The following is a 24489-nucleotide window of genomic DNA, read 5'->3' as shown; positions in this document are numbered from 1 at the left end:
AACTTAGTGAGACCTGTTTCCAAATAAATTATGAAAGTTGGATTACGCTTGTAATCCCTGCACTTGGGAGGCTGAGACAGGAGGATAGCGCAGGTTCAAAGCCAGCCTCAGCAACTTAGTGAGACCCTGTTTCCAGATAAAGTATAAAATAGGGCTGGGAGTATAGCCCGGAGGTAGGAAGCCTCTGGGTTCCACCCCCAGTACTACCAAAAAAAATCTTTTTGAGCTGGAGTGTAGCACAGAGGCACCTCCAGTACCACAAAATAAGTAAAAAATAAAGGGGGCTAGAGGTGTATCCCAGAGGCAGTGCCCCGGGCTCCATCCCCAGCACCCCCAAGGTGAGGGCTTGGGGTAGCTTGGTAGGAAAGCAGGTGCTCAGCGAGTCCAAGGCCCTGGGGTCGATCCCGGACACCGCCAAAGCAGGCAGGAGGGTGGAGCGTGGAGGAGCTGGGTTGGCTTGGCTCCTGCTTTGTCTTTTGTGGGACACTCTAGCCTTGAACCTGGGATCCTCCTGTCTCCCCCTCCGAAGTGCTGTCTCTGAGGCGCTGTAAGAGCCTAGCAAGAGCAGGGAACGCTGGGCATGCCTGTCACCCCGACACGGGAGGATGGCAGGTTCTGGGGTCTGTCTTGGAGACAGTGCGCCTGGGCTCGACCCCCAGCACCACACAGACAGAAAACCGCTTGGGGCTGTGGCTCACGGGTAGGGCGGCTTGAGCAAGCACCAAGCGCCGAGTGCAGTCCCCAACAGCGAAAACAAGGCCCAGGATCCTGGAGCCCAGCTGGGAGGCTCGGACGATCTGGACGAAGGCGAGGCAGGCCGACTGTGGCTGGGTTGGAGGGCGGGGTGTTCCTGGGGTTCTACCTCTGCGGTCACCTGCCCTTACTTCGAAGCAGGGTCTAAAGTGCGCGGGCTAGCCTCGAACCTGTGGTCCTCCCGTCGGCCTCCCAAGCATGCAGCGCCGCTCCACTCCGTGATTCTGGCTTCACCCCTGCACCCTGACCCTTCACCTCGGCGGACTGTGCTCTGCCCTTCGCCTCTATCGTTCCTGGCCCAGGCTCAAGTCTTCCTCCGACCTCAGACACCGGCCAGGTCCCGTCCTCATCCGACGAGGTCGTGGCCAAGCACCAGCGAACCGGACCTTTCCCAGGGCCAACGTAAACAGGCGCGGAGGCCGGGGCGCAGACTAGCACGTGCCCGCCGCGCGCGCACAGGGGCCAGGGACGGCGCGGGGGGCGGGCTCGAGGGAGCCAATCGCGTAGCAGGCCAGGCCGGCGGCCACCAGCCGCCGGGCGGGCGGGGCGCCCAATCGCTGAAGGGCCTGGCGGGGCCTAGGCCAATGGCCCTGGCGGGGCGGGGCCGGAGCCCGCCTCTTCCCCGGCCGGCTCCGCGGCGATGGCGGGCGGCGGGCGGCGGGCGCTGCGGGCGCTGGCGCGGTCGGGCTGCGTGCGGGGCTCGGGGCCGGCGGTGGTGAGCCGTCTGCAGGATGCGGCCGTGGTGCAGCCTGGCTTCCTGAGCGAGGACGAGGAGGAGACGCTGAGCCGCGAGCTGGAGCCCGAGCTGCGCCGCCGCCGATACGAGTACGACCACTGGGACGCGGTGAGGCCCGGGCTAGGCACCGGCAGGCGCGGCGGGGCGGGGCTAGGCACCGGCAGGCGCGGCGGGGATTGGGTGGCCGTGGGGAGGCGGGGCGCTATCCAGGATCTGGGGTGGGGCCTAGGTGAGGGGAAGGGCCTGGGAGCGGGTGGGCGGGGCCCAGGATGGGGCGGGGCCCGGCGCTGGTAGGGGCGGGGACGGGTGCGGAGCCTCGGGGCCTGGATTACCCTGGGGCCGGGGCCTGGGGCCTCCGGGGGCGGGCACGGGAGTGGCGCTCTGGGATGGGGAGGGCCGGCCTGCGGCGGCACTAGGCCAGGGGGCGGGGCTTTGAGTATGGAGGCGGGGCGGGTGCACTCAAGTGCAGCCATGGTGTGGGAGGCACCCATAAAGGGCGTGGGGGCGGAGCTTTAGTGGGGCGGGGCCTGGGATTGCGGCGGGAGAGGGGCGAGAGGGCACGCTCTGGGGACTCAGAAGCACTTTGGAAATGAGGGCGGGTATAACCTGAGACGGGATCCGGAGTTAGGAATGTTTGGGACGGAGGTGAGGGTCAGGAAGTGGTGTGACAAACTGAGGGGGTCAGCAGTTGTGAGCACCCGGCTGTTGGGCATCAAGTTGAGGACAGACCACCGGCCACTGGGAGGGAGCCGGCATGGGGACCCGGGCCGGGGCCTGAGGTCAGGCCGAGGCGGGTCTGGGGAGCTGTTCCTACGTGGCTTCTAGGCTCTCAGTGTGGCCAGGGTCAGGCTAGGGTTGGTTTTGCGAGTCGGGGGCAGGGACAGGCTTTGTGCTGGCCCCGCCCCCAGTGCCTCGGTTTCCCTGCTTTCCCTGGGAGCTCCCGGCTGACCCCTGCCCTCTGTGCAGGCCATCCACGGCTTCCGGGAGACAGAGAAGTCCCGCTGGTCGGCAGCCAGCCGGGCCATCCTGCAGCGCGTGCAGGCGGCAGCCTTCAGCCCCGGCCAGCCCCTGCTGTCCCCGGTTCACGTGCTGGACCTGGAGGCTCGGGGCTACGTCAAGCCCCACGTAGACAGCATCAAGGTGAGCAGCAGCCAGCGGGGCTGCAGGCGGGGCGGGGCGGCCAGGCCGGTCTCACCACCGGCGCCTTCCAGTTCTGCGGGGCCACCATCGCGGGGCTGTCTCTGCTGTCCCCCAGCGTGATGCGGCTGGTGCACACCCAGGAGCCGGGGCAATGGCTGGAACTGCTGCTGGAGCCGCGCTCCCTCTACATCCTAAGGTACGAGGGCCCAGCCGCCTGGGGCTGCCCTGCCCGGACTGCCCACCCACAGCCCCCTTCTCTTGCAGAGGCTCGGCCCGCTATGACTTCTCCCATGAGATCCTCCGGGACGAAGAGTCCTATTTTGGGGAGCGTCGGATCCCCCGAAGCAGACGCATCTCTGTGATCTGCCGCTCCCTCCCTGAGGACCTGGAGCCAGGACAGCCACCCTCACCCGCCTGCTGACCCCAGGCCCGTCCCTCAGCTCCTCCCAGACCCCAACTTGTGAATAAAGTCAGAGAGGAGACGACACAGGCCTCTTGCACTGGCTGGCTCCCGGCTGGCCTGCGGGGGACACGCTGGCTGGCCAGGCCGCCGAGCCGTTCCTTTATTGTGCCCTCCCTCGCGGGGCTCAGCCGACCCCGGCACCCAAGCCTCTGGTGCCCCGTGCTACACCTCGTCAGCCGCCGCAGCCACAGGCAGCTGCCGAGAGCTGGGGCAGCCGCTGCCAGCGGTGACGGTCGTCGAGGAAGGCGACATCGGCGTAGCGGGTGGGCTGGCAACAAGGCCCACCATGGGCTCTGCCCAGGCCCCGCAGCCGGGCCAGTGTCAGGCTGTGCAGGGTGCGGCCGCCACGGGGACAGTGGCCAGCGCAGTAGTGGAAGACAACTTTCTCCTCCGAGGCGTAGCCCAGGCCCAGCTCAGCCACGGCCAGGGACAGGCTCCACAGCTGGCACGGGCCGGCCAGGGCGCGGCGCGGGCGGGGGTGGACGCCTGGGGAGAGAGGGCACTGAGGAGGGCGTCCCAGCAGGCAGGAGATGGGGCACTTGGGGTCTCGAGGGCTCTTACCCAACGCTGGCCTCCAGGTTCCTCCGGCCTCCGCTCTCCATTCAGATGGGAACTCTTCCTCGGCCCCCGATGGGTTGGGGGCCCAGCCAAGGCCGGTGAGCAGCAGGACGGCAAGCATGACACTCCCTGAGGCCATGACGACCGGTGGGCTCCGAGGCTGGGGAGTCCCGAGCTCTGGACTCGTCCCCAGCGGGCGCTGCGGTGACTCTGCGCCTCACGCAGCCTGCCCCAAGTCCTCAGGTCCAGGCGTCCTTCCGCCCACCCCTCCTAAGTTAAGGGATCAGCCCCCACCCCAGCCAGGCATTCCACAGGCCTGGCTCCAGCAGCCCTGATGCCCCTGATTTATGAGTCTGCTGGCAGCCAGGGCCTCCCCTCCGAGGAAGGTGTGCTGGGGAGCCTTCCAACATGGCTGTCTCCACAGGATTAAGACATCATGCCCCTGTCTCCGGACCTGGCTGAGCCAATGTCAAAACAGGAAAGGGAGGTGTCCTGGGGACAGCCAGGCTCTGGGACAGGGCAGGGACTCGGCTCTGCGGAGGGGCAGCTGAGAAGTGGGTGCTGCAGAGAGGTGGAAGCCGAGATAAGCAGTGGCCCCCGGGAGCGCTGAGCTGCCGGCTTTCGGCTAAGGAGAGCAGCTGGCTAGCTTCTTGCCACATGTGAGGAGGCAGTTACGGTGGAGGCCGGCACCCCAGACCCACAAAGCCCAGGGCTCACAGCCACACCGCTGGCTGCAGGTGGACGGCCGGAGCTGTGTGGCCTGCGCACCTGGGGCAGGAATTGAGGTGGTCCTGCCCAAGGATCCTGCAGCCACCGAGGCTCCTGTGATGGGGCCACCGACCACGTCCTCTCCTGTGGTCCCTTGTGGACATTCTTGTGCTTTCAGGCTAATTTAAGCACAAAGCACTCCAGTACCTGGGAGTCGGGACCACAAGTGTGAGGCCCGCTCGGCAATTTAGTGAAACCCTGCTTCACTCCCAAAGGGTGTAACCGCTCACAGGCAGAACACCCCCGCGTTCCTCCTCCACTTGTCCCAAGTCACCCAGAATTAAGGACTGAGGACACAAGGCTCTGCACCGGCTACTGGGCTCCCCGCGGGGACAGCGAGAGCTGCTTCCTGCTGCCCAGGATGGGTGGGGGGCATTCCGAGGAATTAGCCTGCTATCCCAGGCATTCCTGCCGGCAGCCAAGGGTCTGCGCGCCGGGCGCGGCAGTTTTCCACCTGCAGCTTCCAGCAACAGCCTCATCGCTCACAGGTTTGAACAGTGGCTGCCACCAAATCGGTTCTCAGCCACATCACTGTCTAGGAACGCGGGCCACCTTCCCAGAGCAAGGGTGAGGGAACCCCAGAAATTCACGGGCCAGCGGCCAGCACCAAACGAGGCGCCGCCTAGGGACAGAGCCACGTGTCCACACGGCCTGCTGGACAGAGGCCAGCCGGGCCCACCAAGCACCCACCCGAACCACAAAGACCAGAGTGGCCATCAGCAAGGGGCAGGCGGGTTGGGGACGCCAGAGCGCCAGACTGCAGGGCGAGGGGCTTAGGGCCGGCGGTGCACGCCTGCCATCCCAGCGCCGGGAGGCTGTGACTGGAGGCAAAACCAGCCTCAGCAACAAGGGTCTCAGCAACCTGGCCAGAAAATAAAATGGGGCTGGGGGTGCAGCTCGGAGATAGAATGCCCGTGTTCAATCCCTAGTAGGGGGAAAAAAGCCGGGCCTAGTGGCACACGCCTGTAACCCCAGTATTCAGGAAGCCAAACAGAGGATGAAAGACCTGAGGCCAGCCAGCAACAAATGAGACGTTTCAAAGGGAACGGACGCTGCGGCGTGGCTGGGCGCCATGCCTCCGGCTCAAGCCCCAGTACCGAGCCGAAACGAGAAGCAGGCTGTGGCTGCGGGGTCAGCCTGGGTTCGGCTCGCAGTACAGAGGGGTGGACACTTCAACACAACGGCGGGCAGCCTGGGTGACTGGAAACGCAGTCATTTCACAGGGAGAACCCGGCTGCCAATGCCAGGCCAAGCTCCCACCTCTTTATCCTTTATTCTGAAACAGGGTCTAAGTTGTGCAGGGCTGAGCTGGTGAGGCTGGCCAAGACCTGCCACCCTGCCTCGGCCTCGAGTCCTGGGATTAGGGGCCTGGACGGCTACGTGGGGTCATGTCGCCGAGACGCCACGCTGGCCAGGCGGACAGTAACTCACGCCGGCGGCCCAGTCCTGGGGCGGCCCAGACGGATCGCGGTTCCAGGTTCTCCTCGCCTCGGCAACACGGCAAGACCTCTGCCATGTGGCCGGCCCGGGGCGCTGGTCGGGCGCGGCGGGCGGGCGGGGGCCCAGGCCGGCTCACTCCTTGAGCGAGAAGTGCATCTTGTCGCCAATCATCTTGCGCTCGGGGTTCAGACGCTTCAGGATCTGCGCCAGCACGTTCACCGTCTGCTCGCTGCTCAGCCCCGTCTTCTTGGTCTGGAACTTCTTCAGCAGGTCCTTGGTGGTCATTGGCTTCCGCGTCAGGTAGCGGCGCACGGCGTCCTCGGTCACCTGCACGTCGCTGGGGGCGCAGGCAGGTCAGGGGTCAGGGGTCCTGGTGCCCCCCCACCCCGCACCGCCCCAACTTACCCGCTGCTGGGCGTGCACTTCCCGGAGGGCGGCTGCGGGGTGGACTTCCCCGACAGGCTCTGTGGGCTGGGCCCCGCGTCCAGCCGCAGCCGCTTGGCGGCCGGTGTCTCACTGCGCTTCCCTGCGGGCCAGCAGGCGGGTCAGGGCTAAGGGGCAGGCGGGGCAGCACAGGGCGGGCACAGGGCAGGGTGCGAGGTGGGCATGGGGCTCACCTGGCTCCAGCCTACTGGCCGCCGCCCGCGGTGTGGAACTGGAGGCCCCGCTCTCAGCGCTGGGTGTGCCAGGCCGGCTGTCGCCCCGCGAGCTGCCCCCCGACGGCCTCCGCTCCCTCCTGGGGGGCGTCTTCTTCTTCTGCAGGGGCCAGGGTGGGTGTGAGTGGGGAGACGGACACCCCTGCCCCACCCCACCCCGGCCCCACCTACCGCCATGAAGAGGGCGGAGGCGGCCTCACTCTCGATGTCGCTCTCCTCCGAGCTGTCAGACTCGTCGCTGCTGTCTGAGGGAGGGGCGGGGAGGCCGGGGTCAGGGGGCGAGCCGACCCCTCCCCACCAGGCCCAGCCGACCCCTCCCCACCAGGCCCAGCTGCGGCCCACCCTTCCGGCGCTGCTTCTCCTGCGGCGTGGGGCCCTTCTTCTCCTCCTCCTCCTCCTTCCCCTCCTCCGGCGGCCTCTCCTCCTCGCTCTCCTCGCTGCTCTCACTGTGCTCGTCCACCCCTGGGCAGGATGCGTGGAGGTGGTGCCATGCCCGCCGCCCGCCCGCCCGCCCACCCTCCGCCCGCCCCGCGCCTACCTTTGGGGCCCTCCTCCTGCTGCGGCACCTTGGGCTTGCCCTCCGCCTCGTCCTGGGAGCTGCTGCAGGGGAGTGGAGGTGAGCGGCGCCCGGGGCCAGGCCCCACCGCCCCGCCCTCGTCTCACCTCGAGCCGTCCGACATGTAGTCCACCTCCTGGCCCTCGAAGTCTCCATCGTCGCTGTCCTCGAGGGCCTCGTCGTCGGAGCCCTTCTTCTTCCTCCTCCTCCGGCCCGCCTTGGTCAGCGGGGCCTTCTTGGCCTTCGGGGCTCGGCTGCCTGAGGCGAGGGCGGGCTCAAGGTACCCACCCGGGGATGAGCCCGGGCCATTCTACCCCCAAACACGCCCCCCTCTTCCTTTGCGTCTGAAACTGGCTCCCGCTGAGTCTGCCATGTCTTGAGGCTGGCCTCCATGCTGTGACCCTCCTGTCCCAGCCTCCCATGCACTGGGGTTTCAGGCACGCCCACCCCGCCAGCGTCTCGCACGAGGCGCCGGGCGCCTGTCCGCCCTGCTCACCCTCCTCGCCGCTGGCCTCGCTGCCGTCGGAGGACACGTCCAGGCCGTCCTCCAGGTCGTGGATGCGCAGCGCGCCCGCCCTCCTGCCGCCGCGCTTCTCCTTGCCCTGCTCCTGCTCGTCCTCGTCCTGGTCCTGGTCCTTGAGGCGCCGCTGCTGCATGATGCTGAAGTGGTTCAGCACCTTGTTCCTCCTGCGGGCAGGCGTGCGGGCGGAGTCGGCCTGACAGGCGCCGTGCGCTCCCTGTCCGTCGGGGTGTTCGGCCGGCTGGCGAGGCCCGGCCCCTGGGCCCCGTACCCTAACCTGGCGCGTGGGGGCTGCCCCGGAGGCCCTCCCTAGAGCCCGATGGCCCCGCAGCTGCCCGTGCCGGGGAGGCCTGGTCAGCCCGAGCGCCCGGGGGTGGGGGCCCAGGACACAGACGGCCGCCAGCTCACCTCTCCCACTCCTCCTCCGCCTCCTCGGCCGTGAGCGTGCGGTGGCGGGCCAGTGGCGTGAAGTTGTACCAGTTGTGCACAGGGAAGGCCTCGAAGGCGCCGTCGGGGCACTGGGTGAAGATGTAGTAGGACGTGTTCTCCGTCACACCTCCCTTCTTTATGCCCTTGAACCTGCGGGAGGGCGGGCGTCACGCCTGGCCGGGCCACCCCGCCCTGCACCCCAGATCTGCCTCCCTTGCAGCCACCCTGGGTTCTGAGGACACCGTGAGCAGGCCCACGCAGGAGAGCAGGGCGAGGGGCCTTGTTAGCGGAGGGGCATGTCAGCGTCTTTTTTTTTGGTACTAGGGATTGAACTCAGGGTGTTCTACATCTGAATTACACCCCAGCCCTTTTACTTTTTATTTTGAAATAGGGTCTTGCTAAGGTCTCCAAGTTGCGGAGGCTGGCTGTGCACCCGCGATCCTCCTGTCTCGGCCTCCCGAGTACTGGGATGACCTGAGAGCTCCCCCATGCCCGGCCTCTCAGCTCATTTCTAATTCAGCCACCTGCCGGCCACAGGCACCCAAGGGAGCTGGGGCAGGGACGGGGCAGGCTGGCCGAGGAAGTGATGCTCAACCTGGGCCACCATGTCCTTGAGCTCAAAAGACTGCCCAGCCTCCTCACAGCCTCCGCCCTCACCCACCGCGCCCCGTGTCCCCGCTCAGCCTGCCACTCCCCAAGGCTGCCCAGGACTGCTGTGCCCTTGCCAGAGCCCTGGACAAGCCTTGCAGGCTGCCATCTGTCACAGAGCTGCCTGCGGCACACTTCAGCACCCCAGGCCACGGGTCCAGGTCCCCACCATGCCAACGTGTGGGCCTCGCCCCACACTCAGAGCCAGACGGCACCAGCTTGGTGCTGCTTCAAAGTAAACTAGACAGGCGTGGGGCGCTCGCTTGTCTCCCCGCGCTCGGGAGGCTGAGGCCGTAGGATCGCGGTTTGCAGACAGCCTCAGCTACTTGGGCCAGCCGCAACTTAGTGAGGACCTGTTTAAAATTAAAGAGTAGCCGGGCGTGGTGGGCACGCTTGTCATCCCCAGGCTCGGGAGGCAGAGACAGGAGGATCGCGCATGTTCGAAGCCAGCTGCGTGCGCTGGCTTACGAGACCCTGTTTCCAAATAAAAAGTATAAAATAGGTTTGGGAGTGTAGCCCGGAGGTAGAAAGGCTTCCAGGAACCCCAGTACCACCAAAAAATAAAAAATAAAAATAAATAAGCAAAATTAAAGAATAAAAAATAGGGCAGGGGGTGTAGCTTGGAAGTCGAATGCCCCTGGGTTTTATTCCCAGACCTGCCAAAAATAAATAAATAAAATAAATAAATAAAATACAACAAAATGAGGCTGGGTATGGGGGCGCTCGCTAACCCTAGTACTTGCAGCCGGGCTCTTCAACTTAGCAAGGCCCTCAACAAGTTAGACCCTATTTCAAAATAAGAAATAAAATTGGAGCCAGGTGTGATGGTGCACGCTTGTAATCCCAGTGCTTGTGAGGCTGAGACAAGAGGATCACAGGTTTGTGGCCAGCCTCAGCTACTCAGTGAAGCCCTCTGCAACTAGTGAGACTGTTTCAAAAAATAAAGACTAAAAAATAGGGCTGGGGGTGTAGCTCAGTAGAGTGCCCCTGGGTTCAATCCCCAGTACCACAAAAGAAATAAATAAAATCAGGTGGGAGGTATCGGCAACCCCATAGGATGGCCGGGAAACGGGCCAAGGGCACCCCGGAAAGCACCGTGTGGGTGGCCCGCCCCAGGCCGGCACCGCCACTCACTTTCTGCCCGACTTCCCGTTGACGCGCAGCAGCCAGGGCTGGTCCTCGGGCCGGAACTCCTTGAGGACGATGCCGTACTTCTTCCGGCGGGCCTCCTCCCGGAGCTTGCGGTTGAACTCGCTGCCCGCGCCCGACTCGGGCATCTCCTCCTCCTGGTAGATCTTCTTGTTGCTCAAGTCCCTCTCCAGCCGCGCCTGCAAGCGGAGGAGGCTGAGCCCGCCGCCCGCCGCCAGCACCCGCACTCTGCACAGCCACCTCCCGCCTCACAGACCCGCAGCAACTCCAGGACCGGGAGGCTGACGGGAGGGTCGCAGGTTCCGGGCCAGCCACAGCACCTCACTGAGACCCCGCTTGAACTGATTAAGATGGGGCGGGGGTGCACTCAGAGGCAACAATGCCCCTGGCTTACATCCCTAACACACACACCCCGGAAAAAGGTCCAGGACAGCAGTACTTGGTGAATCTGGGAAAAGGGGATCCAGGGCTTACCACGGTAACTGATACTTAAGCCGGGCGTGGTGGCGCACGCTTGTCATCCCTGCGCTTGGGAGGCGGAGACACGAGGTTCCCACAGATTTGAAGCAGCCTCAGCTACCTAGAGAGGCTCTCAGGAACTTAGTGAGACCCTGTTTCCAAATAAAGTATAAAATAGGTCTGGGAGTGTAGCCCGGAGGTAGAAAGCCCCTGGGTTCCGCCCCAGTACCATAAATAAATAATTAAATAAAAACAAAGGATAATACAGGGCTGGGAGTGTAGCCTGGAAGTAGAATGACCCTGGGTTCAATCCCCAGTGCCACAAAAAAACTAAACTAAAACTTAAATAGAACAACCCTAGCTGAGCGTGTGGCACACGCTTGTAACCCCAGAACTTGTGACGCTGAAACAGGAGGATACACAGGTTCGAAGCCAGACTCAGCTACTTAGGCTCTCAGCGACTGCTTCTAAACAAAACATAAAACAGGCCTGGGAGTGTAGCCCAGAGGTAGGAAAGCCCCTGGTTTCCATCCCCAGGACCCCCCACACACAAAAAAGAACATTCCCAACAATATACCACAATGAAGGTTCTGTGACTGTGGTCTCAAAATATCTTAAAGGGCGCACTTTTTGCCATACCTAAATTTTTTCTTTTGTTTCTTAAAGATTTAAATGAGTTTATTAAGATAGAGATACAGAAGACAGTTACAGCCTCACGTTACCCAGGGTAACGTGAGGGGTGCTTCCAATGAAATCACCCTTCTTTCTCTTCGTATGTGGTACTGGGGATGGAACCCTAAGGCCCTCAACCTCCAGACCTATTTCTTATTTTTTTTGAAACAAGGCCTAAGTTGTTTAGGTTGGCCTCGAACTTGTGATCCTCCTGTCTCAGCCTCCAAAGTGCTGGGTATAGAGGTGTGTGCCACCGCACCTGTCTAAATGTTCTTTTATTTGTATTTATTTATTTACTCATTTTTTGTGGTGCTAGGAATTGAACCCAGGGGCATTCTACCTCAGAGCTACACCCCAGCCCTATTTTAATTTGGAAAGAGGGTCTCACTAGGTTCATGAGAGTCTCACTACTTGCCAAAGCTATCCTCAAACCTGCAATCCTCCTATCTCAGCCTCCCAAGTACTGGAAACCCACCACCATGCCTTCATTTTTTTTTTTTTTTTTTTTTTTTTAGTGGTACTGGGGTTCCTGGAAGCCCTTCTACCTCCAGGCTACACTCCCAGACCTATTTTATATTTTATTTGGAAACAAGGTCTCTTAAGCCAGCAAGGCTGGCTTTGAACCTGCGTGATCCTCCTGTCTCTACCTCCCAAGCACAGGGATTACAAGTGTGCGCCACCATGCCCCGCTAAATTTTATTTTATTTTATTTATTTTATTTTTTATTTTTTATTTTTTTGGTGGTACTGGGGTTCCTGGAAGCCCTTCTACCTCCGGGCTACACTCCCAGACCTCTTTTTACATTTTCATTTGGAAACAGGGTCTCCTAAGCCAGCGCGCGCGGCTGGCTTCGAACCTGCGCGATCCTCCAGTCTCTGCCTCCCAAGCGCGGGGATTACAAGCGTGCGCCACCACGCCCGGCAAATTTTATTTTATTTTATTTTTGAGGGTCTGGGGATGGAACTCAGGGGCATTCAACGTCCGAGCTATACCCCCTGCCCTATTTTTTAGTCTTTATTTTGAAACAGGATCTCACTAAGTTGCAGAGGGCCTCACTAAGTAGCTGAGGTTGTCCAGGAACCGCGATACTCTGGTTTCAGCCTCCCGAATGCTGGGATTACAAGCATGTGCCACCATTCCTGGCTGTTTTTTATTTTTATTTATTTATTTATTTTATTTATTTATTTATTTTTGGTGGTACTGGGGTTCCTGGAAGCCCCTCTACCTCCGGGCTACACTCCCAGACCTATTTTTACATTTTTATTTGGAAACAGGGTCTCCTAAACCAGCGCGCGCGGCTGGCTTCGAACCTGCGCGATCCTCCTGTCTCCGCCTCCCAAGCGCAGAGATTACAAGCGTGCGCCACCACGCCCGGCTTTATTTATTTTTTGGTGGTACTGGGGTTTCTGGAAACCCTCTACCTCTGCGCTACACTCCCAGACCTATTTTTAATATTTTTTAAAATTTGGAAACAGGGTCTCCTAAGCCAGCAAGGCTAGTTTCGAACCTGCGCGATCCTCCTGTCTCCGCCTCTCAACCAAGATTAGAGGCATGTGCCACCACACCCGGCTATTATTTATTTATTGATTTATTTTTTTGGTGGTACTGGGGTTGCTGGAAACCCTTCTACCTCTGGGATACACTCACAGGCCTATTTTTTTTTTTTTTTTTGTAAACAGGGTCTCCTAAGTCAGCAAGGCTGGCTTCCAACCTGCATGATCCTCCTGTCCCCACCTCCTAAGTGTGAGGATTACAAGCATGTGCCACCACACCCGGCTTATTTATTTTTGAATGTGGTACTGGAGATTGCACTCAGAAACATTCTACTATTTTTGGTGGTACCAGGGGTGGAACCCAGAGGCTTTCTACCTCCGGGCTACACTCCCAGACCTATTTTATACTTTATTTGGAAACAGGGTCTCACTAAGTTGCTGAGAGCCTCACTCAGTAGCTGAGGCTGGCTTCGAACCTTTGCGATCCTCCTGTCTCCGCCTCCCAAGCTCTGGGATTACAAGTGTGCGCCACCACGCCCGGCTGCATTTTTTTTTTTTTTTTTTTTTTTTGCGAATCTGGGGGTGGAACTCAGGGGCATTCGACATCTGAGCTATATCCCCTGCCCTATATTTTATTCTTTATTTTGAAACCCGGTCTCACTGAGTTGTAAAGGGCCTCACTAAATAGCTGAGGCTGTCTGCGAATCATGATCCTCTGGTCTCAGCCTCCCGAATGCTGGGATGACAAGAGCGCGTGACCATGCCCGGCCCCCTTTTTTGGTGTATTACTGGGGATGGAACCCAGGGGCATTGTACCTTCACGCTACACTCCTGTCCCTATTTTTTAGTCTCTTTATTTCTGTGTGGTGCTAGTGATAAAATAAAGGGGCCTTCTACCTCTGGGATCCACTCCCGGATCTCTTTTTTATTTTATTTGGAAACAGCGTCTCACTAAGTTGCTGAGAGCCTCACTAAATAGCTAAGGCTGGCTTCGAACCTGTGCGATCCTCCTGTCTCAGCCTCCCAAGTACTGGGATTACAAGTGTGCGCCACCACACCCGGCTAGTCTCTTCCTTCCTTCATTCCTTCATTCATTTATTGCGGGTCTGGGGATGGAACCCAGAGGTATTTGACCTCCAAGCTATACTCGGCTGCCCAATTTTTACTCTTTATTTGGAAACAGGGTTTCACTAAGTTACGGAGTGCCTAAGTAGCTGAGGCTGTCTGCGAACCTCGATCCTCTAGTCTCAGCCTCCCAAATGCTGGGATTACAAGCGTGCGCCACCACGCCCGGCTAGTCTCGCTATTTCTGAAACCGCGTCTCACTGAGTTGCAAAGGGCCTAAGTTGTTATGAGTGGCCTTGAACCTGAAATCCTACTGTCTCAGCCTCCCAAGTACTGGGGTCACATATGTGGCCACCATGTCCCACTGGCCAGGGCCTTTGTAAACACTTTATCTACTGTTAAGGACAGTGGTGAAACTAACCTTTTTAATACTATAGCTAAGCAACTATTACAACCATCAGCTCCAGTCTGATTCTCTCCACCCTTCGAATCCCCAGAGCCAGGGACTTGCCTGATTCCACGTTGCAAAGTTCACTTTGTCTGCTGCATTGAAAGCCATTATGTTATATTTTTTAGTCGTGTTCCTGGAGTGGGCGAGAGGGACCGCTGAGTCAATCAACTGTTCACTCAATAACCCCTCCCTGGTTCGGCCCTTTGCGATGGGTGACGCTGGGGTCCCCTAAAAGACTCCAGGGATTCGCAGTGTGTGGTTCCCCACCTCATACAAACGGGCAGGACGAAGACAAAGATTCGGAGGAACCCGAGATGTGCAGATAAGGGAGAAAGAGGCCCCGGGAGCAGGGAGTGCTTCCTGAAGACGGGACAGACTGACTTTGGCAGGATCAAGGGAATCCGCCCAACTGGGGTCACCTGGGGAGGAGGCCTGGGCTCCTGACAGCGGGGACAACTTTACACAGGCCTGGCCAGCCTGCAAGAGGGCAGTCGCTGAGAGCAACTAAGGGCTTTACATTGGGTCGCGCGGGTCGCGGCGGCCTGCGGGCCAGGCCTGGTGCACGGACGCGCCCCTTCGCTCGCTCCCTGCACTCTAAAGCGCCAGCTCGGCTGGGCGTCGCCCTGCTCCAGTGGCTCGCGGCGTGGCGGGGCCTCCCCGCGGGGCCGGGACGCCCGGGAGCGCGGGGCTTGCGTTTCTTTGGGGGTACGGGCGAGTGGAAGGCAGGGCCAACGACTTACTTGGGGACTCGAACAACATACTCGGTGACATTCTGGCTGCCGGGTCCCTGCGGAGAGAGGAGGTGGGATGGTGAGGAGGCGCCGCCGGCGCCGTGGGACCCCGGAATCCCGCCGACTGCTACTCACTAGGGCCGCCATCGGCTGCGGTCAGGGGTTCGGGTCCGTTTCGACCCCGATTCTCTCCGTTTCCCTGAGGGACCCCGTCCCTTAGTTTCGGGGAGGCTTCCTTCCGCGGGCAGATCTCTGGCTCCCAGCGAGGAACCCCAGCACTAACCGCCTCCCGCCCCGGGAAAACCTGGCCGGAAGCGGCGCTCAGCTGGCGCCTTCTGCGCCTGCGCCGCCGCCTTCCCCGGAAGTGGCACTGCCCCGCGGCCCGCGTCGGGACGGCCACTTCCTCCGTGAGGCTCACCCCATGGTTCCTACTTCTATTCACCCCTCTGCGCCCCTTTTCAGGCGCAGCACACCTAGGTTTGGTCTATCACAAGGAATCCGCTCTCAGCAGCCGCGCTTCACCGTACCCAGCGCGGGTAGCAACCACCGAGGGCGAGGACGCCTTCCTGTGACGTCACAGCGCCAGGGGCCGCGGGGCGTCCTGGGTAGGAAAGGAGGAAACGTTCTCGCCTCGTGTCTCCCGGGCTCTTTGCGCAGGCGCGACCTGCCCCGGAAGTGGGTGCGTGGAGGCCGCGTCACCATAGCAACCGGCGCCTCTTCTGGGTTGACCGGCAAATGGGCCCGTTTAGGGTTCCGCGCCTCCTCCTAAGCGCAGTGTGCGGAATCCCAGCATCCCTTAAATGGTCCGGGGGGGGGGGGTCCCTTATGACGTAGAGCAGAGACGGCAGAGGTCATGGACGGGGTGAGGACCGGGGGCCACAGCACCGCGGGCTGCTGGTGGCATGGGTCTGTGCAAGTCCACGCTGCCCCAGATGGGCAGACCGCTGCTGCCCCAGGAGAAGGGTAACCTCGCGGGGATGGCTGGCTCACTGGGGGGAAGGAAAGGAGACCTTGGAGGGCAGGAGAGAGGTACCCCACCCGCCAGGTGTGCACACTGCCCCCGTCGTGGCAGTAACAGCTGCCGTGCTCCCCGCTCGTCCATCCCTTGACCCTTATCCCAGTGCCCGGGCCCCGAGGTTCAACCAGGTCTCGGTGCCCTTGGAGGTGACAGTAGCTAGCCGAGGACCTCGACTCAGAAAATAGACTCTGAGGGTCAGGGAAAGGGCGGTGTCTATGGGGTCCTCGGGGATGCTTAGGAGTTGGCTAAGCGAGGGGGCAGGGAAGCAAGACCCCCCAAAACCAGGCCACGAGCCACTGACTCGGCAGATGCGTCCTGTAGCCTTGGGCATCGTCCCCAGCCAAGACTAGGCGCCAGGCACCATGGCAACCCGCGTGCGCCCAGGAGTGAGACGAACCGCGCTTGTTGTCACGGAGCCCATAGCAGCCCGGGAGACCAAGGCTGGTGGCGCTCGCTCGGGAGGCCGAGACGGGAGGATCGCAGGGGTGAGGGCAATTTGAGCAAATAGTGAGGCTCTCATCAACCTAGCAAGACTCTGTTTCAAAATAAAAATATAATTGGGCCAGGGGTGTAGCTTGGAGGTAGAATGCCCCTGGGTCCAATGCACAGTACCACACCCCCCAAAAAATTACAGAATAAAAATATAAAAAAGGTTTGGGGAGTGTCTACTTTGGAAGTAGAATACCTGTGGGTTCAATCCCCAGTCTCAGTAAATAAGTAAAAGTGCTGGCTTCCTGAGCCCATACACTAAAGCCGGAATGATGCCGACTAGGTTAGCGTGGCCCTTGCACAAGGATCACGGGCGAAGTGGTGAAGCGCTCCACAGTAAGTAAGCAAGCAAGCAAGCAAGCAAAAGCCGGGCGTGGTGGGCACGCTTGCCATCCCAGCGCTTGGGAGGCCGAGACAGGAGGACCCAGGTTTGCGGCCAGCATCAACCACTTACTGGGACCCTCTGAAACTTAGTGTGACCCTGTTTCAAAATAAAGAATAAAAAAATAAGGCTGGGCGTGGTGGCGCAGGCTTATACTTTATATAAAGTATAAAATAGGTCTGGGAGTGTAGCCCGGAGGTAGAAAGCCCCTGCGTTCCACCCCTGTCACCCCCAAAAAAGATAATTTAAAAATAGGGCTGGGGGTGTAGCTCAGAGGTAAAATGCCCCTGGGTTCCATCTCCAGTACCACACACAGAAAATTGGGTATTGGGGATTGAACCCAAAGCTGTTCTATGTCCGAGCTGCACTCCCAGCCCTATTTTATTTATTTGAAAACAGAGTCTCACTGGGTTGCTGAAGGGCTCCCGAAACTGCTTAAGGCTGGCTTCGAACCTGCGATCCTCCCGTCTCAGCCTCCCAAGCCCTGAGGTTGCAGGCGCTGGGCTGGGGGTGAGCTCAGAGGTGGAACGCCCGGGCTTCATCCCCAGTCGCAGGAGGAAGGAGGAAGTAAGGAATAAAGAAGGCAGGAGCAGCCCGGCCTGGCGGGTTCACACCTGGGCAGCGGTCACGTGGGTGCGGACACCCCCAGGCGCCAGGGGCAGGGGAGGTGGGCCAGCACCCGCCCGCCATGCTCAGCCCGGCTGCCCTCTCCCGGCCCGCAGATGTGCTCAGGTCCTCCCGCATCATCTTCGTGGTGGGCGGCCCAGGCTGCGGGAAAGGGACCCAGTGCAGGAGCCTGGCCACCAAGTATGGCCTCCGCCACGTGGGTCTGGGGCAGCTGCTGCGGCAGGAGGCCCAGGGGAGCACCCAGCGCGGCCGGCAGATCCGCGACCTCATGGCGCAGGGCCTCCTGGTGCCCACGGTGAGCCGGGCGGCCTCGCAGGGCGTGGGGGAGGGCGCTCAAGGACCGGGCGGCCTGTCGGGAAACCTGCCTCGCCGCGCCCAGCCACTGTGTTCTCTGGAAAATTGGGACCACATCAAAAGCTGTGGCGCACACCTGTAACCCAGCACTCGGGAGGCCGAGACGGGAGGCTCATGGTTCGTGGACAGCCTCAGCTTCTCAGCGAGGCCCTGTTTCCAAATGAGGTGAGGATGGGGAGAGGAGGCCCCGCCACCGAAGCGCCCACCTCCTCCCCAGGGCCTCATCCTAGACATGGTCAGTGACAACATGCTGGCCCACCCAGAGAGCCCGGGCTTCCTCATCGACGGCTTCCCCCGGGAGCTGAAACAGGCCAAGGAGTTCGAGCGCCTCGTGAGTGAGCCCAGGAGCGTGTGAGCGTGCGTGTGTTGCGTGTGTGCGCGTGTGTGTGTGTGGCGGGAGGGTGGCCTCGGGGTCGGCTGAGTGGAGGGAGGGCTGAGGCTCCAGGGAGGGGACTGGACTGGAGGGGATGGAGTTTTCAGAGCCCGGTGTCGTGGCGCACACTTGTAATCCCAGCGCTTGGGAGGCTGAGACAGGAGGATCACAGGTTCAAAACAGCCTCAGCAATTTAGTGGGACCCTGTTTCCAAATAAGGAATAAAAAATAGGGCTGGGCCAAGCATGGTGGTGCGCGCTTGTCATCCCAGCATCCGGGAGGCTGAGACCTGAGGATCGCGGTTCGCGGCCAGCCTCAGCTACTTGGTGAGGCCTCTGCAACTCAGTGAGACCCTGTTTCAAAATAAAGAATAAAAAATTGGGCTGGGGGTGGAGCTCGGAGGTCGAATTCTCCTGGGTTCCACTCCCAGGACCACAAAAAAAAAAAAAAAAAAGAAAGAAAGAAAGAATTGGGTCCTCGAGTGTGAGGCTGTCGGCGCTTCAGTCCCACCTCACCCTCTAAACCTTGTGGCCCTGGGAGAGGCCCTCCATCCCCTTATGGCAGTCCAGTGCGCGTGGCGGGAACACACGGAACGTTCCAGAAGATGATTCACCCCTGCAGGGCTGAGAACAGCGCCGCTCTGCACCGCTCAGGAACCGTTTCTTAGGCTGTTGCCATGGGGACAAGCAGCACCCCCAGGTGCCAAGTCGGCCAGGTTTCCCAGAGACGCAGGGAGTTCCATGTGGAAGCTCCCCCATTTTTTAAGGTGGGCCACAAATTCTTTCTTTCTTTTTTTGTGGAGCTGGAGATCGAACCCAGAGGCATTCTACCTCCGAGCTACACCCCCCAGCCTGATTTTTATTCTTCATTCTGAAACCGGGTCTCACTGAGTTGCAGAGGGCCTCACTAAGTAGCTGAGGCTGTCCGCGAACCGCGATCCTCCTGTCTCAGCTCCCCGCTAACACTGGGATTAAAGTGTGTGCCACCATGCACGGCTTCTTCTGATTTTTTATTCTTTTATTTATTTAGTTTTTGCAGTACTAGGGTTAGAAACCAGGGGCATTCTACCTCTGAGCTACACCCCCAGCCCTATTTTTATTCTTTATTTTTGAAACAGGGTCCCTCAAGTTATGGAGGGCCTCACTAAGTAGCTGAGGCTGGCCTCAAACCACGATCCTCCTATCTCAGCCTCCCAAATGCTGGGATTACAAGCAAGCGTGTGCCACCACACCCAGCTTATTCTTTATTTTGAAACAGGGTCTCACCTAGTTGCATAGCACCTCACTAAGTGGCTGAGGCTGGCCGGGAGCCTGGATTCTCCTGTCTCACCCTCCCAAATCCTGTGTGCCACCGTGCCAGGCAAGACCCTGTTTCAAAACAAAAACAAAAAATAAAAAGGGGTGGGGAGTGTAGCTCAGAGATAGCATGCCCCAGGGTTTAATCCCCAGTGCAAAAACAAAGAAAAAAAACCCCCAAAATCCCAAAGTCCATCCGAGAATCCCAATCGTAACTGCTTCCTGGAGGTGTGGACCAGGGCAGGGCCACCCAGCCAGCCCCCAGTGGCCTCCAGTCCCAGTCCACCAAAGCTCTGGACTTCTTTGAGGAGATTTGAACTGGAATCCAGCAAGCCCCAGCAAGTCCCCAGGCCCCGGCCTGCGGGAAGCTCCTCTGTGTTTGTCCTGGTGCTGTGATTGGACAAAGCCCCGCCGAGGAGCTGCCTTAAAGTCTGGCGGGCTGGTGGCGTCCAGTCCTGTCATCCCAGCCTTCGGGAGGCCGAGACAGGAGGATCGCGGTTCGCAGCCAGCCTCAGCTACTCAGTGAGGCCCTCTGTGACTCAGTGAGGAACTATTTCAAAATAAAGAATAAAAAATAAGGCTGGGAATGTCGCTCAGAGACAGAATGCCCTTGAATTCAATCCCTAGTACTACCAAAAAAAAAAAAAAAAATCTACGGGAGGCCTGGCGTCAGACACGCATGGTTCAAAGACAGCCTACCAAGACCCTGTTTCCAAACAAAAAGTAAAAAATAAAAAGAGCTGGCTGGGTGTAGCTCAGGGGTAGATGGCCCTGGGTTGCATTCCCAGCACCACAGAAAGAAAAACCAACCTGTGGGGCGAGGCTGCGACTTGGGCATCACGGCGCCCTGGCCTGGCCCCTGGTGCCCGGGGTGGCCAGCCTCCCGCCCGCCCCACGCGTCCATCAGCAGCCATCACTTTTCCTTTGGGAGGTGCTCGGTTGACACCCATAGCCAGCAAAGGCCGCTTCATGTCGCCTCTGGCGTCTCCTGTTGGACTCTGCTTTGTTTCTGGTGCGGGACTTTTTGTTTGTTTTCTTGCGGTACTGGGGATGGAACCCAGGGCCCTTCTACCTCTGAGCGACACCCCCAGCCCTAAATTTTATTCTTTAGTTTTGAAACGGGGTCTCACTGAGTTGCAGAGGGCCTTGCTCAGTAGCTGCGGCTGTCCGGGAACCGCGATCCTCCCGTCTCAGCCTCCCGAGTGCTGGGCTGACAAGCGTGGCCCCACGCCGGGCTGTTTTTTTCTTTCTACACAGGGCCTGCCTCACTAAGTTGCTGAGGCTGGCCTGGAACATGAGCTCTTCCTGCCTCAGCCTCCCAAGCACTGGGCTGCCAGACGCCCTTGCAAGTCACTTTGAGGTCGTTGGGTTTGCAGCAAGATTTTCTGATTCTGGGTAAAGCCCTTGCTGCCGCAGGAGGAGGGCTGTGCGGTGGAGTGGGTAAGCGGAATCGGGAGCCTGGCATGGTGGCACGCGCCTGGCGTCTCAGCACTTGGGAGGCTAAGATGAGAGGTTTGTGGGTTTGAGGCCTCCCTCAGCAATGTAAGTGAGGCCCTCAGCAACTGAGACCTGTTTCAAAATAAATCAAGAATGCCAGGGTGGCCTGGGGGCTCAGCAACAAGTGCAGATCGCTGAGGGAGGCCGGGGGCGCGGCGGGCGGGGGCCTACTCACCAGTCCCTGGTCGGCCCAGGTGGGCCGGGCCCCCGATGTCGTCATCGTGTTTGACTGCTCCATGGAGACCATGGTGCGGCGGGCGCTGCGCCGGGGCCCAGTGGAGCACCGCGCGGACGACTCGGAGGCGGCCATCCACCGGCGCCTGGAGACGCACTACACCCTGTGCCAGCCGGTCCTTGCCTTCTACCAACAGAAGCAGCTGTTGTGGCACGTGGGTATCCCCGTGGCGGGCGGCGCCGCGGGCTCAGTCCCACTTCCTCCAACACCAGGGAGGGCTCCAGAGGCGGTGGTGGCTCTGGGGACCTGCCCGGCTCCCGCACGCTTCTCTATGCCGTGCCCCGTGCCCCAGCCTCAGCCCCTGCCCTCTGGCCTGGCCTGGCAGGCGGGTGGCTCAGGCCAGGCCCCGGTGCTCCCCAGGTGCTGGCAGAGGCGGCTCGGGAGGATGTTTTCGCCAAGTGCTGCTCCGTCATTGAGTCTGTGGTGAGCCCGAGCGGCCTGGGCTGTGGGGCTCCGACACCTGCAAAGCCCCAGGTAACCGCCCTCCCCGGGCCATGGCTGGGCACCGCGGTGCCGGCCCCAGAGGCGGCAGCTGTTAGGGCCGTGCGGACATGCTCGTTGCGGGCAGCCTGCTCGAGTGGGCAGGCTGACATTTGCTTAGTTCTGGTACTGAGGACTGAACCCAGGGGAATTCACCCGAGCTACACCCCCAGCCCTATTTTATTTTGAAACAAGGTCTCGCTAGGCTGATGAGTCTCGCCACTCGCTGCAGCTGTCCTTGAACCTGCCATCCTCCTGTCTCAGCCTCCCAAGTCCCGGGATGACAAGCGTGTGCCACCGTGCCTGGCTTTCAGATCTTTAAATCCTGAAACAAGCCGGGCGTGGTGGTGCACACTTGTCAACCCTCCTCTGGGGAGGCTGAGACAGGAGGATCACAGGCTCGAGGCCAGCCTCAGCTACTTAGTGAGGCTCTCAGCAACTTAGTGAGACTGTTTCCACATAAAGTATAAAATAGGTCTGGGAGCATAGCCCAGAAAGTCCCTGGGTTCCACCCCCAGTACCACACACACACCCCCCCCAAAACAGACTCGCTAAGTTAAGGAGACTGTCTTGGAACCCGCAATCCTCCTGTCTCTCCCCCCAACAATTAGGATCACAGTCGTGCACCACCATGCCCAGTCTGATCCTTTTGTGTGGCACTGGGATGGAACCCAGGGACATTCTACCTGCAAGCTACACCCCAGCCCTATTTATTCCTTATTCTGAGATAGGGTCTGAGTTGTGGAGGGCCTCACAAAGTAGCTGAGGCTGGCCACAAACTGCGATCCTCCCGTCTCAGCCTCCAAAATGCTGGGATGACAAGAGTGTGCCACCATGCCCAGCTCAATCTTATCTTTATTTTTTTGGTGGTACTGGGGGTGGAACCCAGAGGCTTTCTACCTCTGGGCTATATTCCCAGACCTTTTATATTTTATTGGGAAACAGGGTCTCACCGAGTTGCTGAGAGCCTCACTGAGTTGCGGAGGCCGGCTTCAAACCCGTGCGATCCTCCTGTCTCAGCCTCCCAGGCGCGGGGATGACAAGCGTGCCCACCACGCCCGGCTTCAATCTGATCGTTAAATGCTGCTTAACCACAACCCCAGACCTTCCCAGTGTCCAGGCCCAAAGGCCATGGGCCCTGGCACCCTCGTCCATTGGGTCACCCCACCCAGCACAGGCACAGCTGTCTTCCACCTCAGGGCGCTGAGCAAGGCCGCCCTGAGGCACAGCCACCGTGCTGGTCCCCAGGCTGCGTCCGCGCAACGCGCGTCCCTGGGGCCCTCCGGGTGCTCCCCTCCCCAAGCTCCCAGGGGCAGCGGCTGCGCCTCAGCCACCGCCCCACACCTGAGGGTGGTCTTGTGGGGCGCGCCCCACTCCCACCGGTTAACCCTTTCTTTGAGCAAACTGCAGCCGGCGCACAGTATTTTTGGCATGCAGTATTTTTTTTTAAACAAAAGCATTTTATTTAACAAAAGGGCAAGGGGAGAATTAAGAAAGCACAATACACCTGCAGAAAACTATTTTCTCTTACATTTCGTTTTCTTAAAAAAAAAAAAAAAACACAAACCTTGTCATTTCCAATCCCCATCACCAGGCATTTAAAAAAAATCTACAAAGAACAAACTTCAAAACTCTACCAGAGAGGAGGGAGGAAGGAGACAGATAGCACCCGGCAGACGGGGAGGTTTTGTTATCATTTATTTGTGAAGTTAAAAACGAGCGATAAAAAGTAAAAACTGCCATACAATTTTTTTGTTTTGTTCTCGTTTTGTTTTCAGTTTCAATCTCCTCTTGAACAGATGAAAAGACAAAAGACCAGACCAGTCCTGGGGAGGGCGGGAGGGGGGGGGGCTGAGCTGGGAGGAGGAGCAGGAGGAGCAGGAGCGGGGAGCGAGCTGGGGGCCTGCAATACAACACCTGGTCCAAGGAATGTTCCAACTCTAACTAAAAAAAAGCAAAAGAAATAGCAAGAGTGACTTTTTTTTCCTTTTTAAAAGTTTATTTTAAAAACAAGAAGAGGGCTGGGGCAGTAGGGAGAAAATGAATCGCTTCCCCCTCAGAGAGGCGCTTTCAGGAAGGCTGGGGGTATAGATTTATATATACATATATAATTTTATAGGTTTTGTTCTGCTCTGTATTTTTAATTAAAAAAATTTTTTGGCAGAGATTTAATTCTCGCTATCTTCTAAGGCTGGCTCAACATGAAGGATCCCAATTTTGAAAGGAAGAGTATGCGAGACAGAACGGGCGAGAGAGCGAGGGCCACCCGCGGCGGCCATCGCGCCCTCGCCAACGGAATATAAAACAAACCAAGAAGCCCCAAACAGAACAAAATGGAGAAAAAAATAAAGATTTTTCACAGATGAAGAAGTTCACATTCATTCGATTCATTGAGCCTGCGGAGAGGGAAGAGATAGGAATTGGTCACTATGGGGAGGGGCCCGGCCGAGGCGGCCGGAGCCCCTGGAGCGGCTCCACACCTGCCCTCGGCGGGCGGCACGCGTGCTGTCTAGTCCCTCGGGACTCGCTGGAGTCAGACAGCTCCTGGAGGAGGAGAGGAGGAGCAGGAGGAGGAGGAGGAGCAGGAGCAGGAGCAGGAGGAGGAGCAGGAGGAGGAGGAGGAGCGGCGCAGAGGCGGCAGAGCAGGGTGAGGGCAGGCGGGGGGCGGCGCTCCGGCGCATCACAACAGTCACATCACGGTGTCCCCACAACACCCCTGTGAGGTAGGTTGGAAGGCGGCAACGATCGTCATGCCCACTTCACAGACAAGACCGGGACACAGGCCGCGGGCGGGCGGGCGGAGGCGCCAGCTGTCCCCTCGTCCCCACCGGAGCTGGGCCGCCCGCGACAGTCACTCGGACACGGGGGACAAAGATCGTGGCTTCAAAGAATAAGAGGGTAAAAAGAACAAAAACCAAAAAAGTGGTGCAGAAGGGAAAAAAGACGTTTCTTCCCAAGTGGCCAGATTCCAAGGGGCGAGCAGAGGCCAGACCGTCGGGAGGGGCGGCCGCCGTCCCCAGGCTCCACCAGTTCAGAGTTCCACCTGCGCTCG

The 24489-nt window shown here is 59.6% G+C and overlaps 4 protein-coding genes across 13 annotated transcripts; 2 read left to right on the top strand and 2 right to left on the bottom strand.

The window, feature by feature from the left end:
• Nucleotides 1-1393: 1393 nt before the first annotated feature.
• ALKBH7 (alkB homolog 7) lies at nt 1394-3050 on the top strand (the record flags this gene model as incomplete). Its single annotated transcript, XM_080712279.1, has 4 exons — nt 1394-1597; nt 2456-2629; nt 2701-2825; nt 2894-3050. 4 exons carry the CDS (start codon nt 1394-1396, stop codon nt 3048-3050), a joined length of 660 nt encoding a protein of 219 aa, XP_080568405.1.
• Nucleotides 3051-3264: 214 nt separating this feature from the next.
• On the bottom strand, nt 3265-3789 carry PSPN (persephin; the record flags this gene model as incomplete). Its single annotated transcript, XM_080713028.1, has 2 exons — nt 3265-3578; nt 3654-3789. 2 exons carry the CDS (start codon nt 3787-3789, stop codon nt 3265-3267), a joined length of 450 nt encoding a protein of 149 aa, XP_080569154.1.
• A 2201-nt stretch (nt 3790-5990) lies between these two features.
• Nucleotides 5991-14079, bottom strand: GTF2F1 (general transcription factor IIF subunit 1; the record flags this gene model as incomplete). 10 transcript variants are annotated; one of them, XM_080712264.1, is made up of 11 exons in its annotated part: nt 14017-14079; nt 9802-9995; nt 7999-8169; nt 7567-7757; nt 7178-7328; nt 7053-7114; nt 6857-6976; nt 6686-6759; nt 6476-6614; nt 6264-6384; nt 5991-6195 (listed from the first exon to the last, which is right to left on the bottom strand). In XM_080712264.1, exons 1-11 carry the CDS (start codon nt 14062-14064, stop codon nt 5991-5993), a joined length of 1476 nt encoding a protein of 491 aa, XP_080568390.1. In that variant the 5' UTR covers nt 14065-14079. The 10 variants fall into 10 exon arrangements, with proteins under 10 accessions (XP_080568390.1, XP_080568392.1, XP_080568393.1 ...); XM_080712266.1 differs by having other exon boundaries at nt 6282-6384; XM_080712267.1 differs by having other exon boundaries at nt 6282-6384; nt 6476-6611.
• Nucleotides 14080-15589: 1510 nt separating this feature from the next.
• LOC308275018 (adenylate kinase isoenzyme 1-like) lies at nt 15590-24331 on the top strand (the record flags this gene model as incomplete). Its single annotated transcript, XM_080713027.1, has 7 exons — nt 15590-15650; nt 17299-17498; nt 17775-17888; nt 20917-21111; nt 21318-21431; nt 22551-22671; nt 24165-24331. 7 exons carry the CDS (start codon nt 15590-15592, stop codon nt 24329-24331), a joined length of 972 nt encoding a protein of 323 aa, XP_080569153.1.
• Nucleotides 24332-24489: the final 158 nt, after the last annotated feature.

Source organism: Muscardinus avellanarius, assembly GCF_963383645.1.
Source record: "Muscardinus avellanarius genome assembly, chromosome: 16".
Lineage (NCBI taxonomy): Eukaryota > Metazoa > Chordata > Mammalia > Rodentia > Gliridae > Muscardinus > Muscardinus avellanarius.
Note: the sequence above shows the minus strand (reverse complement) of the source record. Positions and strands in the feature narration are given on the sequence as shown.